The sequence below is a fragment of the Procambarus clarkii genome, chromosome 7 (genome assembly GCF_040958095.1).
Source record: "Procambarus clarkii isolate CNS0578487 chromosome 7, FALCON_Pclarkii_2.0, whole genome shotgun sequence".
In the NCBI taxonomy this organism is placed as follows: Eukaryota; Metazoa; Arthropoda; class Malacostraca; order Decapoda; family Cambaridae; genus Procambarus; species Procambarus clarkii.
In genome coordinates, this window is record NC_091156.1 from 1,830,948 (window position 1) to 1,855,217 (window position 24,270).

Consider the following 24,270-nt stretch of genomic DNA (forward strand, 5'->3'; position numbering starts at 1 on the left):
AAACAGAAAACAGAGAAAACAGAGAGAAGAGAAAGGACAGAGAGAACAGAGAACAGAGAGAGAGAGAACAGAGAGAACAGAGAGAGAGAGAGAGAGAACAGAGAGAACAGAGAGAGAACAGAGAGAGAACAGAGAGAGAGAACAGAGAGAGAGAACAGAGAGAGAGAACAGAGAGAGAGAGAGAGAGAGAGAGAGAGAGAGAGAGAGAGAGAGAGAGAGAGAGAGAGAGAGAGAGAGAGAGAGAGAGAGAGAGAGAGAGAGAGAACAGAGAGAGAGAGAGAACAGAGAGAGAGAGAGAGAGAGAGAGAGAGAGAGAGAGAGAGAGAGAGAGAGAGAGAGAGAGAGAGAGAGAGAGAGAGAGAGAGAGAGAGAGAGAACAGAGAGAGAGAGAGAACAGAGAGAGAGAGAGAACAGAGAGAGAGAGAACAGAGAGAGAGAGAACAGAGAGAGAGAGAGAGAGAGAGAGAGAGAGAGAGAGAGAGAGAGAGAGAGAGAGAGAGAGAGAGAGAGAGAGAGAGAGAACAGAGAGAGAGAGAGAACAGAGAGAGAGAGAACAGAGAGAGAGAGAACAGAGAGAGAGAGAGAACAGAGAGAGAGAGAGAGAACAGAGAGAGAGAGAGAACAGAGAGAGAGAGAGAACAGAGAGAGAGAGAGAGAGAGAGAGAGAGAGAGAGAGAGAGAGAGAGAGAGAGAGAGAGAGAGAGAGAACAGAGAGAGAACAGAGAGAGAGAACAGAGAGAGAGAGAACAGAGAGAGAGAGAGAGAACAGAGAGAGAGAGAGAGAGAACAGAGAGAGAGAGAGAGAACAGAGAGAGAGAACAGAGAGAGAACAGAGAGAGAGAACAGAGAGAGAGAACAGAGAGAGAACAGAGAGAGAGAACAGAGAGAGAACAGAGAGAGAGAACAGAGAGAGAGAACAGAGGGAAACAAACTATTAATGGTAAACTTCATCCAGTTTTTGGACATGTTCTGAAACATTGTAAACAAATATTTATTTATTTATAGTCTAAGCCTACCACAAGAACAAACTATTTATCAAAAATGCTAGTTTCTTCATATCATGTTTTATGCAAATACAATTATAGCATAACGTAGTAAACAGAGCATTATTATGCTAGGCACACTAACACTTTTAATACTACGTTAGGCTCAATAGATTTTTTTTTTTAGTAAACGGATTGTAAGATATTCAAAATATTTTTATTCCAGTGCATAACTAGTGAATTCAATAATGAATGAAGAAACCTGCAAGATATTAAAGTATCTCTGAATAATGTAAAGATTTTTTAAGTTTATTATTTTAAATAAAATATTGATGACTTACAATGAAACTGATGAACTTGACAAGATGGACAAGAATTTGTACGTTTGAGGCAAAAAGATTTTGTGAGGTACGATTAATGTGAAAAAGGAAATGTTACAATTGCACATTTAAAGGGATAGGATATAGCAGATAATCTACAACACAACTAATTTAAATAAAGTGTTAGGGCAAAGTATTTGCATTCACACACACCCTAAGACAGAAACCAAAGCAGAAGTTACCCTTTAAGTTTTCTAATGCTCTAAGATGAAACCCACCCAATGGAGTGCTTACAATATATAGAAGAAAGAACTGGCTGTACAAGAGAATAATAATTTTGAAAAGTATCTACTTTAAATAAAAAAGCACTTTATCTACTGCCATCTCTTACAAAAATTCATAATGACTCAGATCTACCTATATATAATATTTGGCATTTCCTATTTTTAACAATATCAAAGGTGAATCTTCAGCTTCAAATAAAGGTAAGAAGAATCTTCAGCTTCAAAGAAGGTAAAATACCTGGTAGTGTTTGCTCATTTTACAAAATTGACGTTTCTTGTTTGTCAAGCTAGCTGCTGAAAACTAAATATTCATTGGTTTCAGAAATAAATACCCAAACAGGCACAGTCATAATACTAAAGCAAGTTTATCCACCGTTACAAAATATTCACCTGCTTTCTAATGCAGCAGACAGTTAATGTTTAACAAATGTACATCTGTCATTATAAATTCCAACTAGTTCACCTACCTTAATAGCAAATTTTGCCATTATCATCATTCAAATATTATTAGGACATTTAGCTTCATTAGAAGCCGAGTAGATCCCATTATAAATTTTTCCCCTAGCTATCCATTGAATAAGATCAGCAAATAAAATTTTCAAGGACACATAAGCTCATATGCCAGCACTTTATACAAATCTGCATATACTTTCTTAGTGTGAAAATAGCACAGGTTACTTCTGTGCCTCTGACTCCTTGGGCGGCAGGCTTGTAGCTAGGCTGAGGAGGATGTCCACACTTTCCTCTTCCGTCAACTCACCTAGCTGTAAGTTAACGTTTACATCAGTTTCCCAATACTGTACTGTCTAGAACTCATCTTGAAATCTCAAAAAGCTCTTCCAAAATATTTTCTTTTCATTCTAGTCCGTGATTAAAATTTCTAATGCTCGTGCCACAATGAATATAAGCAAATGCAGGTACATTGATTTATTCAAACACAAACTACTTTGTGTATTTCAGGATACATTACAACACCACAGTTACCTAAGCCAAGGCATTTTTATTACTGTAGGAAATAGACCATAATAACTAAATCAAAATTTTGTTGAATAATCCTAATGATTTAAAGACAATTTCTAAAAAGTGTAATATCAAAAATAGATTTTTTTTACCTTTACAATATGGTATCATTGCCTCCTACCTTGGAAGAAGGCTGTTTGGTGGTGCACCTCAAGCACATGTAATCCTCATCTTCATGAACGTCGCCTGCCTTAAGTCCAACACAAACGTAGTGGAACCAGCCCTCGCACCCATCACATTGTACCCAATCAACATTTTGTCCAGCTGGATGATGGCACTTGCCTGCAGCACATGCCTCATCAACATCATCATCATCATCATCATCACTATGCATGCTACTTGAAGAAGCTGAGTGCATCTTTTTCTTTTTCCCAACACCCATGGTCTTCTTTCTTGGCCCTTCTTTACTGTTTGGGCCTCCTTCTTTCCTTTTCTTTTCCCCATTTTTTGTAAGATTAAGTTTCTTCTTGACCACTCCTTTAGGTGTCTTCCCCTCAATAGGAGAAGAACAAATTTTTGTAATTTTTGTTTTCTTCAATGGAGATTTTTGTGGAGACTTTGGTTGAATATCCTCCTGTCCCTCTAAAGATTTTCGCTTTTTAGCAGCTGTTTTTTTGGCTTTATTTTCCTCACTGTTATTGTTGGAGGAATTAAGAGATAAAAGTGTATCTTCCAACATAGCAGGAGGATGATTGGCAGCCTGCAAAATTCGCCACAAGTGAGTGGTTTCATCTAGATTAACTTCCAAGAGCTCCCCTTCAACTAAAAGATCTTGAACTTGTGACCTCATACTTTCAGTAAGGGAAATCAGAGGACCATCATGGTTCTCCATCAAAGTGGCTACCAGACGACTCCATCGGGCTTTGTCAACTTCAGTCTTCTTTTCCTTATTTTGCTTGTTGCTAGAATAAGCATGTTCCCAACTTCCTTCTTCAGATTTTTTGTTTGCCTCCTTTTCTGTATCCATCTTTGATTCACTGTCTATCTTATTTTCTTTTTCCTTTTCTCCATCTTCACTCAGTAGTGAATCATCATTTGTAGATTCATCAACTTCCATTTTCTCCTGAAATGATAAGTGCATTGAGAAGTTGATCAATTTTAAACGAATTATTAATAAGCTTCCAATTTTACGTATTATTTTATGTAATGTGCTTTTGTGCAAGGAAGAGTTTCCAAGACCCCAGCATCCAATTAAATTACATCTATTTAAAACTTATGGGGAAAACTGGATGCACTTCAAGTCAAAATTTGTACCATAAATCATGATCATTACCTCCTATTTCCCCACTTTCATAGAATGGACACATACCAGCCAGAATGAAAAGAGAAAAAACAGGGATCAATATAGTTAAAGAAGGTAACAAGTATTACAAAATACTGTAGTACTCATTCAATTCCTTCATCAATACTACATAGCATTGTAGATAAACAATTACCACTATGTTCCTGAAATTAACCATAGCAGCAATCCACTACTTCATAAAACAAAGAATATAGTGTTCCTATTAAGTTGACATATGTAGTACAAATAAAAGGGTGCAAGGTCCTTGCAACCTCATGCCACCAAACTTTGTTCCTTGTCCTCCATGTTGTTCACTTAATTCCCACTTAATCTCACTCTCTCACTCACTCACAATGTCCACTTACCTTCATCCTGGTATATCTCTCCAAACCTTAATTCACTCTCTTCATCAGTTTTCTATTATTCACTCATTCACCATGTCCAAATCATCTCAGGATGTTCTTCTAAGTCAACTTTACAGTCCACATTTCTTCATGATATTTTCATACCCCCACCTTATAAATCTAATCCCCTAACAGCACATATGCTTACATCAATTTCTATGGCACATCCCTGATACATAAAGTTTACATCATACCACCATCTTGTATCTATAAATAAGGGTCAACACTAGTATTCATTCATGTATTCCTGGGGATGCAACTATTCCTATTTTTCTTTATTCTAACCAGTGCTGTCCATGCAGCAGCATGGACAGGACTTGAGTAGAAGAAGAACTCCCAGAACTCCATTCCAGTACAGCAATAAAGGTTGGCTTCTCCATAACTCTGGTATACGTTTGTGGCTCTATACCCCCATACCAGGTATGAGGTATAGAGCCAGACCTTACTCTCCCGTAGCCACTGTTAGGTCAATGAGAAAAACGAGGGAGGGAGGAGAGAGGGAGGCGGGAAGAGAGAGGGAAAGAGGGAGGGAGGCGGGAAGAGAGAGGGAAAGAGAGGGGGGGAGGAGAGAGGGAGGCGGGAAGAGAGGGGGAAAAGAGAGAGGGGGTAGAAGGAATGAGGGACAGGAAGGAGGTGGTAGCAGGAGGAAAGTGGTAAGAGAGGAGAAAATATGGAGGGTGAGGAAGAAAAAGAGGGGAAGGGAGGGAGGAGGGAAACAAAGGGGGATGGACTGCAGGGGAGTGAGGGAGGCGGCAACGGTGAAGGATGCATACCCATGGCGGCCAAGAAGGGGGCTACATGGGTCAATTTCAACAGAAAATTTTGCACCATCATACAGAAGTCATAACGTTTCAAGTGGAAACACACAAGTTCTTCAAATATTGCACCAGTACTGCAATTTTGTGAAGATCGAAGCCACAATATCCCTACTGTGGATGCCTAATAAACACGTAGAACTTTATGGAGCTGATAATGGTTAAAGATGAACCAAACATTATTTTTGTCTCTAATTTGAGGATTAGCATTACTTTGTTAGTCACATTGTTAGTGTTTTTCAACAGCTAAGTTGATTCTTTATACACTTCATACATAGAACAATCTTTATCTAATACTTTTAGCATTTTTATAGCCATAACAACCAATAATCTTTTATGATACTAACATCTTGTACTTGGGGTGAAATGGGCTTATGCTGATTGGCCTGTGCTTCAATAAGCTTCTGGGAAAATATTGATAATGTTCCCAAGGCAGCCATCAATTCATCCGTCTTCATAAGTTGCCGAGCTCTGTCCTGCCATGACATGGCCCGCTCTGTCAGGCACTGTAATGCTTCGGCTTCTGGTAATCTGATGACAAAGGCATAAAATTAAAAATCAAAATTTTCAAATAACTATGTAAAGCTTCCAATCTTTCCTACTAAAAATATTAATTGTGACAAATCTAGAAACAAATAGTAAAAGACTTACATATCATATGAAGCTGTGAGCAAGTATTTAGAACACATGCAATAAAATAGATAATTCTCATTATCTAATTCAATATTTAATAATCATGTAACACTATAAAACCTACAGAAATGTACAGCAAGAACAGCCCCCTTAATATTCTTTCATCCCGAGAGCCAGGACAAGAATCTGGCTCTCTACAAGGTATAGCGAGCTGAGAGGATCTATGCAAAACGAAGAAAAAGCCTCACCGGAAGGAATAAGAACAACAAAGAAAGAAAACATGTGAGGATGACCATAGAGGAAAAACACGAGATCATTTGTAAACATGAAAATGGTATGAGAGTTGTTGATGTAGAGTAGAGGATGTCCCTTCCTCATTTATTAAGAAAATGTGTGCAGTATCGGAAGAATTGCAAAGATTCGCCGAAAAGTGTCACCCAAATCAAGCTGTAGCAGACCGCTGTGTTAACCTTTTTAATGACAATGTGATGTCTCACTTCAGACAAGTGTTACAACATAGGGAAAAACAAAAGTCGCTAGACTGGTTTTTAGCGAGAAAAACAAGCAGCGAGCCACAAGCAGGTCCTAGTGGTATGCAGACAAAAATGTAGGATAGAGGACCCCATCACTGCCTGATATGATGGAAGGGGACTCCCCTTCCAAACACTAATACCTCTTCACCTCCCCACCTCTTCCTCAATATAATCAGGATTGACGACTGTTGCTCTCATTACAACAAAAACAATTAATTTTGACTTACCTGACTGGCAATTTCTGGAGAGCGACTAGAAGGGCAAGGATGGTCTCAAGCCGTGGACGCCGAGAACGCTCACAAGATGGACATAAAAATCGACCTTCATTGCTTAATTTAACTTTATTACGATGAGAAGATGGAACACATGCACCTGAAACAGCAGAATTAATGATTAAAAGAACTAACAAAATATAAAATCCAGAGAAATGACACTGCAGAAGGAAGCGTTTTATAAAATTATGAAAAATAAATATAATGTATTGTGTAACCTCCATTTGGTGAACTATACAGGATCAACCCCAAATTGTTGGAGTGAGGGATTAGCTGCATCCCATGATGCTTTCAGCATTTGTGTGATTCAAGTGTTTAACACCGTCCAGTAGGGACGGATATTGCGTCCATAAATAACTCGACGGATGTCAGTCGGTGACGCATTTTCCGTCTAAAATTAAAAGTTGTTGAAATTAATTTTTTTGATCATTATAGGATCAATACAGTATTAAAATGCGTGCCTTTTAATTGCGAACAAGTTGATACAAGAATGAACAACGTAGCAAGAAAATTCAGAAATTGAGGTGAGCAAACTAAACAGAGTATTCACATTTCAGTGTTAGTACGCGGATGGGTGCTCGCTCACGGGTAACACTTGTCCGATTTTCGGGTTTGCTGAGGGTGGCAGCCGAGCTTTCTGACCTTATATGCATATATCCCTTTAGAGAATTCTATTGCAAACAAATTGATACCAAAACGAACGATGTAACACAAAAATTGACTTGAGAAAATAGAAAAGAACACACATTTTAGTGTGGGTGCACACTCACGGGAAACGCCAGGTCCACCTTGGGGTGGTCTGGGGCACGCACACCGGGGATGCAAAAGTGTTAAAAGATAAGGTGGTTCTGGATATAAATGCTGTCATCTGAGAACCAAACAAAGACCATTGTGCAAGGAGCATATGCTATGCTATGCTTTCCAACTTCAGAATTACTTTGAAATACTGTATTTTAAATACATGGATGGCAAAATATTTAAAAAAAAAAAAAAATCTCAAGTAGCACATCAATAAACTCAAAAAGGTGCAAGGATATGCAATTAAATGGCTTTCAGAAATAAAAAAAAACTTGGAATGTAATGAAATGCCATTTTCTGGGCCATGGTCTAATATATACACACATCAGCCCAATAAAGCTCCAGGGAGCCAAAGGGGCTCTCCACAGAAAAAAAAAAAAAACTTACTACGAGAGGTTAGAGGCGTTAGATATACCAAAGCAAGAAAAGAAAAAGAGGTAATATGCTCACTACGTACAAAATAGTAACAGGAAAGAACGAAATTGACAAAGCAGAACTTTTGAAAACTTCACCTTTAAGAACAAGCGAACAAAGGTTATAAAAAAAAAATTCACATTTGCAAACAGAGTGGAAGACAGCTAGTGAGAAGGTAGTACAGTAGAGGCAAAAACTGTCAGTAATGTACTGTAGTTTTAAAGCATCATACGACAGTATTTATCTCACGTATTTATAATTTTGGTGCAATTCGCTTATTACTTTTTGAGCAAATTCTGCACTCAAGGGGGAAGGTTACATTGCTAAATGACAGTAAAGACTTACCTTGCACAATAACATGCTAAAGTTCTCATGTTTCATGCCAATAACAAAAAAATGTTTCTCCAGATATTACACACATTTTCATTTTGGAAAAATATAATCCTGTCAAAACCATGAAGCACCTCTACTATTGATTTGAGTTTAAGTGAAATTAGCAACGAACATACTGTGAAACAGGTCGAGACATAAGGAACAGGTGAGCATATTCGGCTGTGGGGGCTTGTGACACAAGCAGAAGGTGGCTCCATCTTGCGGGGAATCCCCATCACGTTTATTGCGATTATGAGCTCTCAGTGCTCTCATAGCTCCCAACTCTCGTTCTTCACATTCCTGTTGAAGTCATTAGAATTATAATATTAGATACATATCTTCTTCTACCATAAAGGAATACAATAATAGTTAAAAACAAAATATTAATGTAAAGAACAATTATATAGGACTTAAGTATTGTTAACATCTGTAATGCAAATTACAGTACAGGTATATGGGGCTCACCCCATTTGAGTAAGTAGAATTCCTCATCAGGAATGTCCCAAAAATGGACACATTTGCCATTTTTTGTTACATAACCCAGTTACTACCATGGTTTACTGGTGCACTCACTGCTTACCTGCTTGCTTCTGCCGTTTGCTTGAAAACAACGAACACAAAATTCATTCAAATTATCCAAAGATTCACGTTACCGGAATTTGGATTACCGAGCTCACACAGTACTGTACTTGCAATATTTACCAGAAAATACAAACAAAAACAAGTTAATGAAAATAGGTGTAATGATATATCAAAGATAAACCATCAAAATTCTCTTTACCTTTACACAATGTTGAGGGACTTGCTCAGAAAGGATATAAGTACAGTACAGGCAGTTTCTCCAATTACAAACGAGTTACGGTTTAAGATTTTTTGTGAAGCATTTGTTTGGAACGTGGATCGAGATTTTCCATAGCAGTAATGCTAATAAGTGGGAGATGGAGTCCCAGGCCACTAAAAATCCTGACAAAACCAATATTTTGGGACATATAATATAAAAAACCACAACATTATTTACCTTGAATGATGGTGTTAACCCACCCACACAAACCTTCACCCCCTGTTTGTGTCCAAACAGCACAGTGGCCACCATACATTGCATGACAAGTCACATTGCATGACAAGTCACATAGCAGACATCGCGACAAGTACGACGCCATCTACGTCACCAAAATGGCCCCCCTCCCAACATACTCCTGTTGCTGTAATTACACTATATACACACACACACATTGTCTATACCCATGTACATGTGTGTTCACCATAGTGAACGCCTCAGGTTATGCCTCACCATGCCTCAAGTTAGTATGGTGAGCGAAACAAGAGTGGCTGCCCCACACAGTGATGCTACCTCGATTCCTTTCCTCCCTCACCAAAATTCCTCCACCCACAATACTACGCACAGTGCTAATTATCACCACAATCCTGGTCACTAAATCCTGTAAATGAATAATTGACCACAAGTTTATTTTGTAAATGATCACAAGTCATTTGAAGATTCTTAGATGGCCGAAATAATGCTGTGGCTAGTGCTGTGAAGTGAATAGTGAATATCATGAACAACATTGATTCATCGATATTTGAACATTGTACACAGTCATTATCCTACTCGGGCTCTTCTGTAATACTATCACCACTAAATAATACCAGTTACATATATTTTTTACATTTTTAGGAGATGCTGTGGTGACAAGCTGAACAGCAGTGCTGTGAGCTCATGCTGCATGCTCACTCAGTACACCAGGGAATGTTGCCCACAATTTTTTTAAAATGGCATCTGTTTACAAGAGCCCTGAGAAAGGTGATGTATCCCCAGACCGTTTAAATCTTGCATAGTACTCCAAAACTGTATATGCAGCGATGCGTACTTTTGCGTCGGTTACTCAAAACTTCATTTGCAGTTTTGCGCAGTATAAGGGTTATAGTCTTATGTACGTACTGCATGTTGCAGTGAGAATGTAGTTACTAGTATTACCTTCATTCAAAGCTCAATGAAGTGAATAATTTTCTAAAGAAAACAAGTTATTACAAGTGCAATAAAGAAAATCCTATGACCATAGGATTATGTAAACAAGTTCATCTATAATGTAGTCAATGTAATTGTAGACAAAATTTCATATTTTAAAATATTGTACTTATTAACTTACCTTGAAAGCCTTGACAACTGTGGGAGGGTTTGCTGCATCTTCAAGGCTTATATCCAAGAGCTGGGTCTGTTGTTGCTGTGCAGACATTTCCTCTCGCTTAACTCTCTTCCGTTTACCCGACACAACTCCAATATCGGTTCTTGGTACCAATACCTAAGTAAATAAGAAGCAGATAATATCACAATGCTACAAAGAACATTAATCTGTCTACCAAGTTATTACTACTGTGAAATTGTTTACAAAAATGAGGAACAGAGTCAGGGAGAATAAAAAGTAAAGTTTTGAGACACTAAATAAACAGTTTCAAAATGTGTTTGGGCAAAATGAAATTTTAGAAATTAACACTAAAACCATCAGAAGCCTTAAAATGGCATATGCCATAGATAACAGGGAAGATGAGATACTATGTGAGTAGCTCTCATTCTTTAACTTTTTATTATTATTATTATTATTATTATTATTATTACTACTACTACTACAGAGGACCACATGGTTTGCGAAGCTCTCGGGGATGATCTGTCGGTCTCATCCCCGATGAGAGGTTCTCATATTAGGTGTTAGAGCAGTGCACCCTCTTTCCTCATACTCTCACTTTGGGCATAGTAAAGTGGTTAAATTTATCAGTTAAGGCAAAGTGTAGATCCTAATTCTGAGGTTAGTTTTGCTCTTTGTGATGAAGAATTAGGAAAGATGCACCAGTGAGTGACAAAGAGGACCTTTTGGAAGAAAAAATGAAATCATTAAATCAGGAACAACATATTTCCCAAAACACACATTTTACACTTCCCAGAACACTCAGTACACTGTCTACAATACCTTGAGAAAGGATGTAGATTACATCCAAAAATTAGGTTTTTAATACAACATAATTTGGGTTTTTAATTCACCTTTACACTTATTTTACCATCATATGCAGGTGTCAAACACACGTGTTCAACATATTACACAGAAACCTCATAATATGGTAAACAAAAATAAAAATTTCTCCTTGAGGCAACGCTGTCCAATTTCAATGGCCAAGAAAACGTCTACAAGCCCCAACTTACCTCGAGTAAAGTGAGATGCGAATTTTTCTTTAGGAAAGTGCGTGATGTCTTTTCTAACCATGCATGTGCTGCAACTACATTTTCCTCTAGTTCAGCCAATGGCTCCAGGTGCAAGGACACAGGACGGCCTCGAGTCACTAGTCCTTCTATCGTCTCGAGTAGAGGAGCTGTATCGCCTTTCTGTAGGGTGGTCACTTTATTTGTCCATTCCCGTGCTCGTTTAACAGCATCCTTAAGAGCAGCAACACTTGGGAGGTGTGCAGGCACCTCCTCTGCCTGCTTTACCAACTCTTCACCTCTACTAACACTGATGCCTGGTCTTAATGAGAAATTTAGTTTAAATTAATATTGTGATGCATTTTGAATAATAAGGTTTTATTTATTATTTTTATCTATAATTGGTTGTTAATAATATAAGCCACACTAATTTGCTGGCTCCATCTGAAATATCTTCCTTATTCCAGAACTAAATAATTCAAATGTAATAAACATATAATGCTTAGAGTACAAATGAAAGCAACTCCTTTACACAATGTATTTTTCTTACAACTGTTCAGCCAAGTACCAGCCAGGTCATTTCAGCCTACACTTTCTGACACGCTACTTGCTGCCTTGTGACAGAGCTGTGGTGTGCCGAAAATAAAGTATTCCCCCCAATTTGTTTTTTTGTCTTATATTGTTAAAATGCGTTCTCTGATCATGGGAAACTATAAAAATATTGTATGTGACAGTTTAGCCTTGATGGAGCTGAGAAGTCAAGCTATTTATAGGCGCTGAGTGTTGAGGCATGAGAACACACTAGGCCGAGCTAGCTCATGGGGCACCAGTTGCCGCAAATATATTTGTCCATAATTATTTCAAAGGCTCTCATTGGCGAAAAGCTGCAACCAGACAAAACATGATGCTTGGTTGGTTCAGCCAGGGGTGCATCAACAACCTAAGAATCCCTCCAGAATGCAGCGGTCTCATTCTTCGTCAGAAAAGAAGGAGGCAGCTACAAACAAACTGACCACAGGACCAAAAGAGCAGAAACACCCTGCACCGGAGGAGAGCATAAAGATCCTGGACCCGACCTTCAGTAGCCAATGCCAACAATAAAAGAGCTTTAGAAAAGCAGTCCAGAACCGAAGGGGCCACCACAAACCGAGGAGAGAGAGCACCCTGTCTAAAGACCAGGATGGCTCAGGTGGCACATGAGCAGGCCGGAGGTGAAACAACGCCCAAGAAAGCTTGCAGAACGGAGCAGAAGCTACATCCTTCCCTAATGCAAGCTGAAGCAGCTCCGCCAGCACTGCACGATATGAGGTGACAGTATTTGGTACAAGATGAAGGTCCTGAAACAACCAAGAGAGAAAAGAAAATAACCCAATCAGAAATTGAAGACAACCTACAATGAGCCAAAAAATGTCAAAAGGACCACCAGGAATCTTCATACTGTCGTTAATGAAGCCCCCTAATCATCAAACAAGTGGTGATGTGCCTGTACCTCCAGCAGAGCCAACTGAACGAGTCGGGCGTCAATCGTCCATTCCGTGGAAAAGGGAATGAACCGGGACAGGCTGTCTGCCAGGACGTTAGACAACCCCTGAACGTGAACCGCCAAGAGAGCAAAACTCCGAGAACTCAGCAGACGAGTCACCCGAAGGGACCAGTCCCAAAGAGCCAAGGACGGCATCGAACCCCCATCACTTCAGGCAATGAACCACCAGGGAACAATCCGAATGGAGCAGAATCGACTATCTGCAAGCAACCCGAACCCTCCAAGGTGAATAATCACACCGCTGTGAAATCCCACCATGGTGTGAGGATGGTCTCTCCTGGCCTGGATGTGTGTGTCACACACACACAGTGGGGGGCCTGGTAGCCTGGTGGATAGCGCGCAGGACTCTTAATTCTGTGGCGCGGGTTCGATTCCCGGACCAGGTAGAAACAAATGGGTAAAGTTTCTTTCACCCTGAATGCCCCTGTTACCTAGCAGTAAATAGGCACCTTGGAGTTAGTCAGCTGTCACAGGCTGCTTCCTGGGGTGTGTGTGTGTGTGTGTGTGGTGGAAAAAAGAAAATAGGTAGTAAACAGTTGATTGACAGTTGACAGGCGGGCCAATACAGAACTGTGTGTGGGGAGGGGGAGCAAAAAAATTAGTAACAGTTGATTGATTGACAGTTGAGAGGCAGGCCGAAAGAGCAGAGCTCAACCCCCACAAGCACAACTAGGTGAATACACACACACATTAAATAAACTTACTTAGCATTTAGAGCTTGACTAGCCTTTTCTTCCCATGTTTCCATGTTTGTGAGCAGCTGTTGCAATTGAGCCATAGACTTCTCAATTCGTGGATGAGGTGGTAAAGAAATCCCCGAATCTAGAAGTTTCCGCACGCACTCCACTGTCACCGACGTGCTGTCCTCTAGTGTCTCTTCCACCTCCTCTAACCATTCAACCTGCGATATTATCAACAAGTAATCCAAAGTGACAATGCTATTAATAATAAAAAACTCATTAACATATACCTAAGAGTTGCTTTGCTGAACAAAGGGTCAGTACCGAGCTAAATTCAGCTATGCATTCCCTTTGTGTTTGTATGTAATTATCTAAGTATAGTTACAAGATGAGAGCTATGCTCATGGTGTCCTGTCTTCCCTGTCATATGAGACTTTTGAAACTAATGATGATTTTGGAATCCACCACCAACACAATTACTTTGGTCCAACCACATATCACGATATTCAAATCAGAACTCTTGTAATATTTTTTGTCCTTTGTTTCCTTAGCTAGAATCAATGACCTCTTGAAGTTGTTGATTTCAAATTCCTCTTGTCAATTTTGTTAATTCCTGTAATTATTTTGTATGTGGTGATCATATTGCCTCTTTTCCTCCAATCTTTTAGCCTTGGTATGTTTAATAATACCTTCAACCTTTCTTCATAGTTCATAATCTTAAATTCTTGGAACCAGTTAACAGACTGTTTCTGAACCCTTTCTAATTTGTTGTGTTACTCAATATATGACACCACCACACTGCTGCATATTCTAATTTTGTTCTCGCAAGTAGTGTGAACTGTTTCTTTAATATTTCTCTATCCATATATTTAAATGCAGTTCTGAAACTTGCTAGTGTAGTGTAGGCTTCTCTCAATGCCATTTATGTGAACCTCTAATGAAAACTTACTACCCAAAACCACTCCCAGAGCTCCTTCCTTGTGGGAGATTTTTAATATCTTGTCATAATTTATAGCTTAAGTGTAGCCTGTCCTCCCTTATTCCTCATTACATACCTTAGCCTTACTTTTTGATGATTCTGAGAATCAACTTCTTCCCAACCTGGTCTCTCACTAGGCCTCCCAATTGGTGGTCTGTTTAACCAGGCTAGTTACACCCTTTAAGTATAGGGAGAGAGTGAGAAGGTTATCTTGAGATAATTTCGAGGATTAGCATCCCCGCGGTACAGTCCTCAAACAGGCCTCATTTTTGTTACATCCCCGATGAAGCAGCCCATAGGAGCAGTCTAACTCCCAGGTATGTATTTACTGCTAGGTGAACAGGAGCATCAGGGTGAGAGAAACTGCCCATTTGTTTCTGCCCCCCCCGCTGGGGATCAAACATTGAACCTTAGGACTACAAATCTGGAACGCTGTCCACTGAGCTGCCAGAAGCCTTCAAAGTTAATACTACATTCCCTCTATACTAGATCCTTTATAGATAATAAACAATACCGGTGATAGAACCGAACCATAAGGTACTTTAGTAGTCACATTTCCTCCCGTCAGATACATTTCCAAATTGACACACATTTGCATGTCAAAAACTTTATCATTCAATTTAGAAGTCTGCCTGTCACCCTGCCAATGTACTTTAACTTTCAGAAGAGTTGTATGAGAGTCAGTTGTCATATATAAGAAGTATAATGTACATGAAGTCCAGTCATATACAATCGGCCCTTTCGTGCAATATTTCTATGGCTCTGTTGTAGAAACTAAGCAAATTTGTTTTGCATGACCTACTCACTTAAAATTGCATCATCATATCTCTACTTTCCAGGTACTCTGTCTATTTTGCTTTTAATAACTATCTAGTGCTTTTACTACCACACTTGTCAATGATATAGGTCTCTAGTTTAATGTGTCTTCCCCGTTTCTATTCTTACAGACTATAACTTTTTTTAGCATGTCTGTCAGGTTCCATTTGTAAGGATCCCATAATGTATGACTAAATCAAGCAACATGTAGTTTTAATACAATAAGATATTCATCCAGAAATTTTTTTTTTAAGAAGTTGAATAAAACATTTGACTATAAGACATGACAAGTTGTAGACAAAAGGATTAGAAAAGTCAAATTTAACATACCTCATCTGTGACTATGTTTGAACTTTACCAATTTAAAGGGAAGAAGATATCAGAGAATACATGCTAACCTGCTGTAGTTTATGTTTGAGTCTTGGCAATTCTGGCAGATCAATATCTAGAGAGCAGCCAGTATCAACCATTTTGGCAATGACATCCGAGTCAGGTATTTCTTGATTCAACAGCTCAATAGCCTCCTCTTGGAAAGTTGTCACTCTGGTTAACAGTTCCTTTACAGCCTCACCTTCACGGACAACACAAGCTAAGGATTCTATCTGCTCGTGGAACAATCTCAGCTCTTCTAGAGTTAAACGACTTTTAGCTTCTCCACTTCCACGGGTCCTAAAAAGAATAAATTAAAATAACAAACATCAGAAATAGTTTGAACACATGAGGGTGTTTTAGTGTTGTTCTGGTATGTTTACCATGTTGAGTTCATATGCTGAATTTGCTGCCATTGCCTGAATCAAAGAACGCATAAACATATTCTTTAACCCCTTCACTGTGCACCTCCTTTATGTGCTGCAACATCCAAGCACAAAAAAAAAAGACAGGCATATTGAAATAATTAGATAATATCTTTGTAGCAACCCCCGCCTGATGACTCGGCTGGAGGAGATCAGCCCCAGACGTGAAGTCTTTCAGCGCCTGTATTTTGCCAAAATTTCCTCGTCCTATTATGGACAAAATATCTCGCCTCTGATTTTTTTTTTCCGTGATCAGGGACCACATTTTAACAATTTAAAATTTTTAACAATTTAAATTTAAACAATTTAAATTTGCAAAAACAAGGGTTGTTGAATCTTGATTCCACAGTTTTGGCGTACATTCCAACAGTTTATATGTTACTACATTTCATCCATTTGCTTTATCTTCCTATTTTAGAAACTGACTGCAAGTCACCATGTGATAATCATCATAATGTGTCCCCCCCACAATCCAAGGGTTAATATGAAATGCATATTTATAATTTTAATGTTTTAGAGAGTAATTTCAAGGCACTTTCTATCACAGTACTAACCTAGTGCGGACCTTCTTTGTAGCAAGATGGGCAGCAACAGTGGCACATTTTTCTGCTTCTGTTACTGCCTGAATTAGAGTCTGCAGTAGCTCACTCTCTGGAAATCTCTGTGCTTCTGCTTCCTCAACTAGCTCTCGTAGATCACCCAGTTCTAGAAGGAAGTTACTTTACATTTTTGGTATACAGTAATTGAATGTCAAAATAAAAATGCAAAACTAGATTACAACTTAATTTTTAGATGAAAGTCAAATAAATGTGAACCATTTTCTTACTTTTTAAATTATGTTAATTGTTGAACTGATACAGCACATTAAAAATTGCAAGTTCAAGTAACTGAGATAATGTCATAAACAAAGTACAAGTTTACCTAATTTATCTTCTGGTTTGGCCTCTAATGCATCTTTGACCTTGACTGCCCAATGATCAAATGATTCTGCCCTTACTTTTAGACGCTGCAGCAATGGGGGAAGTTCATCTAATGTGTATCGATATCTGTAAGAAATTTAAATATGAACACAAAGCTATGTATGAAATATAAGGTCACTATTTTTGTAATAAAGCAAGCTAAAGTGACAGGAAACAACAGAAAGATTCATACATATCAACTGCTGTTGATTATAATGTGTCTGGGATAACAAAACTGTATTAGCAGGGAAAACTAACCTGAGTGTGTGGTTCTCTGGTGGACATTCGCATAACATTTTATAATGCCTCAAACATACTAAACGGTCTTGTGCACAAGAGCAGGTCACAGCTGATAGGAAACAGGTTGTCTTGCAGCAATCGCACTGTCTCTCATCATCTGGTAAGAGCTCGAATGCCTCTCTTTCTGCACTAGTTACTCCCTATTGAAAGAAAAAATGTTGAAATACTGCATTGATAATAGTTCTGCAACTCTATATTCACAAATTGAAACTAATGGATGATCTCTGGTCCCCCATGAAATGCATATAAACAACAAAGAACGATTCTTTAAAAAGCAAATATAAAATATCTCACCAAGTTGATTTGTGGGTGTGGTGGGCTTTAGGCAATGGTGAGGGGTTTCATTTTGGAGTGAGATGACAACCTTACTTTATGTTAACCCCTTTAATTAAATGATCATGACTGCTGTTTTACCTTGACACCAATTTGTTTACTCTGGTGTGATTCCACTCTAGAATAGCCATCATACAATACACCTGTATATTTGAGCATGATCACCTTGGCTAATTCCCTAGCCAGGGTCAAGAGCTCTACAAAATAACTGACTGCATTCCAGGCTCTGGTTTACCATGAACCCCACAAGAAAAGCAAATTCTTAAAGGTCTTGTTGAGCAGACATGGGGCAGGGAGAACTACTAAGAGAAATTACTCGCTATAACACCAAAGATCAGATTAAATCACTGACACCCCTTCCAATATTAACCCTAAAAGGGCACTTGCCTTAATAGCCTTCAACACTGTCATGTGCAAGAAATACAAAAATTCAAAGAATATTTTTTGTCTTGTAAAAGTGTTTGTTCCCTGACCAAGGGGGGGGGGGGGAGGAATCATATTATGCGACATATTTTGGCCGCAGTAGGGCGAGGAAGTCTAGCAAAATTGAGGCACTGACATCAAGAGGCGGTCTGCTCCACCCACACTGTCAGGCAGGAGTTGCCACAAAGATATTAATACCTAATTATTTCAATGTCACCGATTTATTATTTTTTTTTTTTGCAGTAATATTATTCAATAGTGTGTAGTGTGATATATTTATATAATAAAAAGTGTGAGCCATCACTATACTCAAAAGTATGGAGCCACACTGAAGAATTACAATAGAAACCTTTCTTTAAACATACAGTATATCAGTGTTGAGTACCTAAAATCAATATGAAAAGGCATACTTGAGAGATTTATGGAAGAACCACAGAATGCAAAAGATAAATAATCTAGTGAAACTAAAAAGGTATATCCTTTACCAGGGACAATTAATACTCTAATACTAACCCAATGTAGAAGTGATCTGCGGAGTTTCTTTTCCAAATCCACCATTCGCAGCATATCTTGGTATGTTGCTGCAGCTACTGTCAGGTCTAATTCATCTGGAGTGGAAGCCATTTTACAAACAAGCTCGTTATGGGAGAAGACACAGTAACGCTTCAGATTACTATAGTGTAGCACACACTCACGCCCAATGGCCAACTGAAAGAGAGAAATAATGATGAACCAAAAGATGGAAGTAGTGAAAGTTCACAACCCTCTGTTGTCCTTGGATGCACTAGAAATAGAGTATTAATAAAAATGAACACTTAGGTCTATTCATAAAATGAAGAATCAAAATTCCCAGTGATGTCACACCCGACTGCCAATAGAAACCCCTGGAAGTTTAACAGAAAACATAAATTTCTGTTTATTTAAAGCCACCTTTTACTTATGTGTTAATTCAATGATTGCCATACATCAATAAGACTCGGTCTTATTATAAAACATACTTAATGTGAAATTAATGCATGCATGCTTTCACTACACTAGTAAAATAATAATACATACTCTATCAATATAGTGGCAGCTCCAGAAATTCAATATAATATAGTATAGGAGAGGTTCAAGGGGTGGCAATCAGCTTGGAAGAGGGTTGCCAGAGTACTAAGCATGAAGCTGCATTTGCAGAGCAAGCACTGTTTTTAATTAGATTATATTAAACAAACAAATACAAAATGTTTTCTGAATGTGCGCTTATTTGCAGACTTTTTTGCCTTTGCCATATTTTGATGATCTAATAGAATTCAATAAAGTTTGTCTGAATACAAGTTATCCCTCTTGTATACTAAAATTTGTATAAACAACACATAAGTTAGATCAAAAGCCTTACCCAGTCAGGTGGAGCAAAGTTGACAGCTTCAGCAAAATTATAGCCTTGGTTAAACCCAGCATGATATGATCTTGGGAAAGTTATCACAAATTCGCCAGCATGTTGATCTGTTCTCACAATTGGCACCCCTGAAAATAAATTTTATTGAATGACTTGTTCTTCAGTTTAAAAGTACTAAAAATTTAATTTGTAATGAACTTTATATACTCTTAAATATTTACATTCATGCACAACCATTAGTATTGGAAAAGGAAGCACGTAAGGGGACGAATTTGATAAGTTCAAACGTAGATTTGAAAAACTTGCTATCAAGAAAATAGAACATCAAGAATAACAAAATGCCCCTTTCTGGTAAACACCTAAATATATTCCCTGTTCATATGGCAGTAGCACACTAGGAACAGCTCATAAAAAACTTTTTTGAGAAACTAGGAGAATGTCTTCTAAAATCAAGAGGAAACAGGACAAAAAGTACGCAAATGTCAAAGCTCAATAGGGCAGACGTGTCCCAGCCACAGAGATAATCGATCATCGGTGTGTGAAATTATTGTCTTATCTTTCACTGTCTTGGCGATTCAGGATGGTGTTCTGTTGTTGAGAATGATGATGCTTAATACCTCCCTCTTGCAAATGAAGTGTAAGACGTTTACTCAGTGAATTCCTGGTATATACAATGTAGGACATTTTGGAGCACAGTCTCCAGAGCTGCATTTGTATTGACATACCGCATTAGTACACCTCAGTTTGTCAGTGGAGGCAGATATGTTATTTCTCATAATGAGGGAAACTGTATGAGGAGTTGTAACAAATGATAAGACAAATCCTTGCATTTTCACTGCAAGGTTTACAATTTCAGTCAATTATAGCTCTTATCTTTTCATTCTTCTTACATGCATTTATATAATACACTATAATGTCTTCCCTTGGGGGCCGATTATCCTCAGTCTAATGCCAGACTAGCTTCTTTCTTACAATTTCATTAAATTCTGTATTGCTGTAATCATTGTTCACAATTTTATGGATTCGCTCAGTTCGTGGTGCAAAAGCAACCAAGAAGAGCATGAACGTATTGCATGACCTACATCCGCAATGATGACGCTTCTCTTATACCTTCTTGAGTTCAAGAATTAACACTGATGTTAAAAGTTGCCCTATGTCTGTGGGGACAAGTATCTTTAGTGATAAAAATGGAAATAGGCCTATATTAGACATTAGAGAAGATATAATTATAAAAAATATACATAAGGGAGGAGGCTCAATGGACACAGTGCAGCAGAAGTTGCAATTAACATATATATATATATTCCACTTGAAGAAAAATAAACATTCTTTATAAATCTGTTTCTTACAAACCTGATTTCATTAAAATGTTTGGATTCATAATAGTGACTAGCTGATGAAGTAGATCTGGCTGTGCTTGAAACAACTCTGGTGCGGCATTTTTCATGGCAATTTCAAAGGGCTCTGCTTCAGCTCCTGGTACCCCATACCAAGTTTTTGGTTCTCCCCTGAAAATATATAGCGTTCAATTTTATTAATAGTTTGTATGCCAACTTTAAATAACTGAGAAGGAGACCTTTAAACACATCAGCCCAGTATAGCTCTAGGGAGCCAAAGGGGCTCTCCACAGAAAATTTGATCAACTTTTTATACATTTATACAGCTGAAAGTACTGATTGACTTACCAATGCAAATAATTGATGGAATAACTCCAGTGATCTTCATTATGCCAACAGAATGTAGAGAAGCACATACCAACATACATCCAAGGGACCTTCATACCAGAGATGTCACAGTTTATGTGCCCAAGGACAGAACCTTCCAATACTGGCAAGTTGTTCAGGTTCCAACCGCTAACGGCATACTCCTGGGAAAAATATATATACATTATCTACATATACAAGAAAATACAAAAGTACACAAACTTGGCATACATTACAATAGCTTACAAACAGCAGTAATGTTATTTTAACATGAATGATTGGATGGTTATCAAAAAACATGAAAATATAGAAATAAATACTGTATTTAACAGAATGAACAGAAAATTTAAATGTATTACAAGATTATGTTGGGCATTAAAACAGCAATACAATGTTTGTTGTTTTGGCTCTGCACTCCAACACTGAATTTGAAAGAAAATACCTGTGAAGGTTAAGTGAATAAAATAATATAGTTGTTTAAGGTCCTTATATCAACAAAACAAAATTGCTAAGTAACTCAACATCAGGTCAAACATGTTCCAAATGTGCAGAATGTCATCATAAATACAACAAATAAGTAAACTTACCAATACCAATTACCAATTATTTATACAGTATATATATTTTAGTAGCAAATTATTATCATGCCTCCGGCATGGCCGGAGCAAGGGTGGAGATCACCAACAACTTCAATTCTGAGCCCTTAAACACTACACAGAGCAATCCTGGGACTTCCATTTGAGCACAAAGCCCTGTATGCAGAAACTGGTCAAACCTAGCTAGTAATGCAGCAATTTCCTCAAATGCCTTTACTTCAGAGGCAGGATCAGAGGACCAGAACCCATGGGGAACAAACCCCACATCATTTAGGGTTATATGTCATTAACCCAACAGGCAGCATGGTGGAGAAAGAATGATCGTCACCACTTAGCAAAGGAGACGAACAACCTTCAAACTTGCAAGTTGGGCAAGAGCGGGCTAGACAGGCTGTCCTTTAAGCATAATTAACCTCGACACAGACTTGCTGGGGTATACTAGGGCCTGCCGGTAATAAGCCAGACAGGTGCTCCCAGGTATTGGAAATGCTGCTAAAGAAAACAGTAACCACAAGGAGCCCCACTCAGTGCTGTTTAAAAATAACGGCACCGAGGTCAGAAGTCCTGAAATACCCGAGATAAGGTACTCCACCCCAGTGGCCTGGCCTCAAAATGGTGAACCCCCATACCTGGAGAGAGTTTCGGGAGTAGTTCTACTCCCGGAGCCCGGCCTGGGGTCAAGGATAAAACACACCTCTAAATGAACTCTGTCACTGCAAGGGCAGTGCTCACGAACATCCAGGAAAGTAAATGCTAGACATGCAGTTCGGAGCACAAAAAGCCAAGTCCACACAACAAAACCGGGTGAAAAACATGCACACGAACCAAATACTACAAAGTAACGATACAATAGCAAAAGAGGCCTCCACAGAACGAGTCATAGAAAGACCAGAACTTGGCTTAGAATCTCTGGGACTTGAAACAAGATGGTGTGATAAAGGAGCTCTGGGTTACGCATCAGTGGACGAACTTATCAGATAGCTAACACTGGAACAAGTGCCGGCGTTCACTACTGTTGGGTTCTAGCTAATTTTGTGCATTTTTTTTTTATAATGTTTGGAGAGTTATTGACATTTTTGTGGTGTTTGAGTTTGTGAACCCAGCAGTTGTCTGTAAAGCCTCACTTAACTTTCTGGATGCTTACCTGCTGAAATAGCAGAATGCCATTTGCTTCCTGCACCTCATGTGAAGGAGGGCACTGGTCCCTCATAGGCCACATGAATTCATGCTACTGATGTGACTGGTAGATTAGAACAATCTCGATAGCTACAGGGATCCACAAAGGGAATATCTCAGATCAATATTGATCACTTGATCAATATTTTAATGTTTAACTATTGAACGATCATTAAACATTAAAACAATCTTTAAATTATAAAATATACCCTAACCATAATTACCTGATCAGCTGGCATTAAGTTCTTGGAATGTTTAGTAGGAAAACCTGAGCCATGATCCATTGTGTGGAGATCTGCACCATATTCTACAGTCACATCCTCATCAATGGAAGAAACAATTCGCCAAAATTCACGTTCTGCCATTTCTGTAGGTATTAACTGAAAAAAATATATTTTATTAACAGAGTGAAGGCTTAATTAATTCTGGAGACCCGAAAGACTTCAAATATTTGAGTACAAGTTCATTTCAGTAAAAAAAAATTGAGTGTTCATTTTAGGACATTCCTGGTAAAATTTTTGGCCAAGTCAAATGTTCATCAAACATGAACGAGGTGGGCTCCAAATGATTTGGATTGCTGAGCTTGGACAATATTCTTTAGGGCATCAAATCTTTTGAACAAACTTTAAGGACATTATTTTATCAAAATATAAAATATTTAACAAAATATACACTTAGCAGCAAAAAGTGAATGACTATTAACCATGTTCAAACGACTGTGCTAAATCTAATATTTTTAAAAATAAAATCGTAAAAAATAATTAAACAAATATTATTTTAGATAACGAGACCTGTATATATAATAATCAAAACAGATGTGGAAATATGCCCAAGCCACTGTCATACTATGCTTTGAATACCAGAGCTGCATAGTATCTTGAATATTGTACAGTACTTATGTCACTTATCTTGGTAAGCACGAAGCCTGCAGCACAAAATGTTTCAACTTATGAACAAACCCAGCATTGAATGTAATGAAAGTCAATTTCTGGGCAAGCCCCAGGGGCTTGCTGAAGTTACAATGCTGATATAGTGCCAAACTACTAGGTGGCATCATTAGTGAAGTTCTTTTCGGTCTATCGGGGTCCACGAGCTAGAACCTCACCTCGCCTCCCCCAGACGAGCGTAGGGAGCATATGATAAAATTATCTGTGAATTTTAATCATGTCCACCACCACCAGGGAATCACCCAGAATGACAGCTTAACAAAACAGACCACTGCTGGTTAGAAGCGAGACCGATACCTCAATACAGTACCACCAAAAGTAGT

General features: G+C 38.4%; 1 protein-coding gene across 4 annotated transcripts in view; it reads right to left on the minus strand.

The window, feature by feature from the left end:
• Positions 1 to 1,688: 1,688 nt before the first annotated feature.
• Positions 1,689 to 24,270, minus strand: part of Kdm5 (Lysine demethylase 5) — a 46,378-nt gene continuing 23,796 nt past the window's right edge. For 2 of the 4 annotated variants that reach the window (XM_045747294.2, XM_045747292.2), the window contains 17 exons: positions 23,225 to 23,380; positions 21,211 to 21,392; positions 20,879 to 21,033; positions 19,526 to 19,653; positions 18,661 to 18,855; positions 17,350 to 17,531; positions 17,054 to 17,178; positions 16,687 to 16,837; positions 15,737 to 16,007; positions 13,568 to 13,764; positions 11,324 to 11,642; positions 10,278 to 10,430; positions 8,268 to 8,430; positions 6,502 to 6,646; positions 5,456 to 5,639; positions 2,729 to 3,670; positions 1,689 to 2,351 (listed from right to left, as the gene is read on the minus strand). In XM_045747294.2, the coding sequence (XP_045603250.1) occupies positions 2,262 to 2,351; positions 2,729 to 3,670; positions 5,456 to 5,639; positions 6,502 to 6,646; positions 8,268 to 8,430; positions 10,278 to 10,430; positions 11,324 to 11,642; positions 13,568 to 13,764; positions 15,737 to 16,007; positions 16,687 to 16,837; positions 17,054 to 17,178; positions 17,350 to 17,531; positions 18,661 to 18,855; positions 19,526 to 19,653; positions 20,879 to 21,033; positions 21,211 to 21,392; positions 23,225 to 23,380 (3,738 nt within the window). In that variant the 3' untranslated portion in view covers positions 1,689 to 2,261. The remainder of the gene's footprint in view (positions 2,352 to 2,728; positions 3,671 to 5,455; positions 5,640 to 6,501; positions 6,647 to 8,267; positions 8,431 to 10,277; positions 10,431 to 11,323; positions 11,643 to 13,567; positions 13,765 to 15,736; positions 16,008 to 16,686; positions 16,838 to 17,053; positions 17,179 to 17,349; positions 17,532 to 18,660; positions 18,856 to 19,525; positions 19,654 to 20,878; positions 21,034 to 21,210; positions 21,393 to 23,224; positions 23,381 to 24,270) is intronic. The other 2 variants (XM_045747295.2, XM_045747293.2) reach the window with 1 other exon arrangement.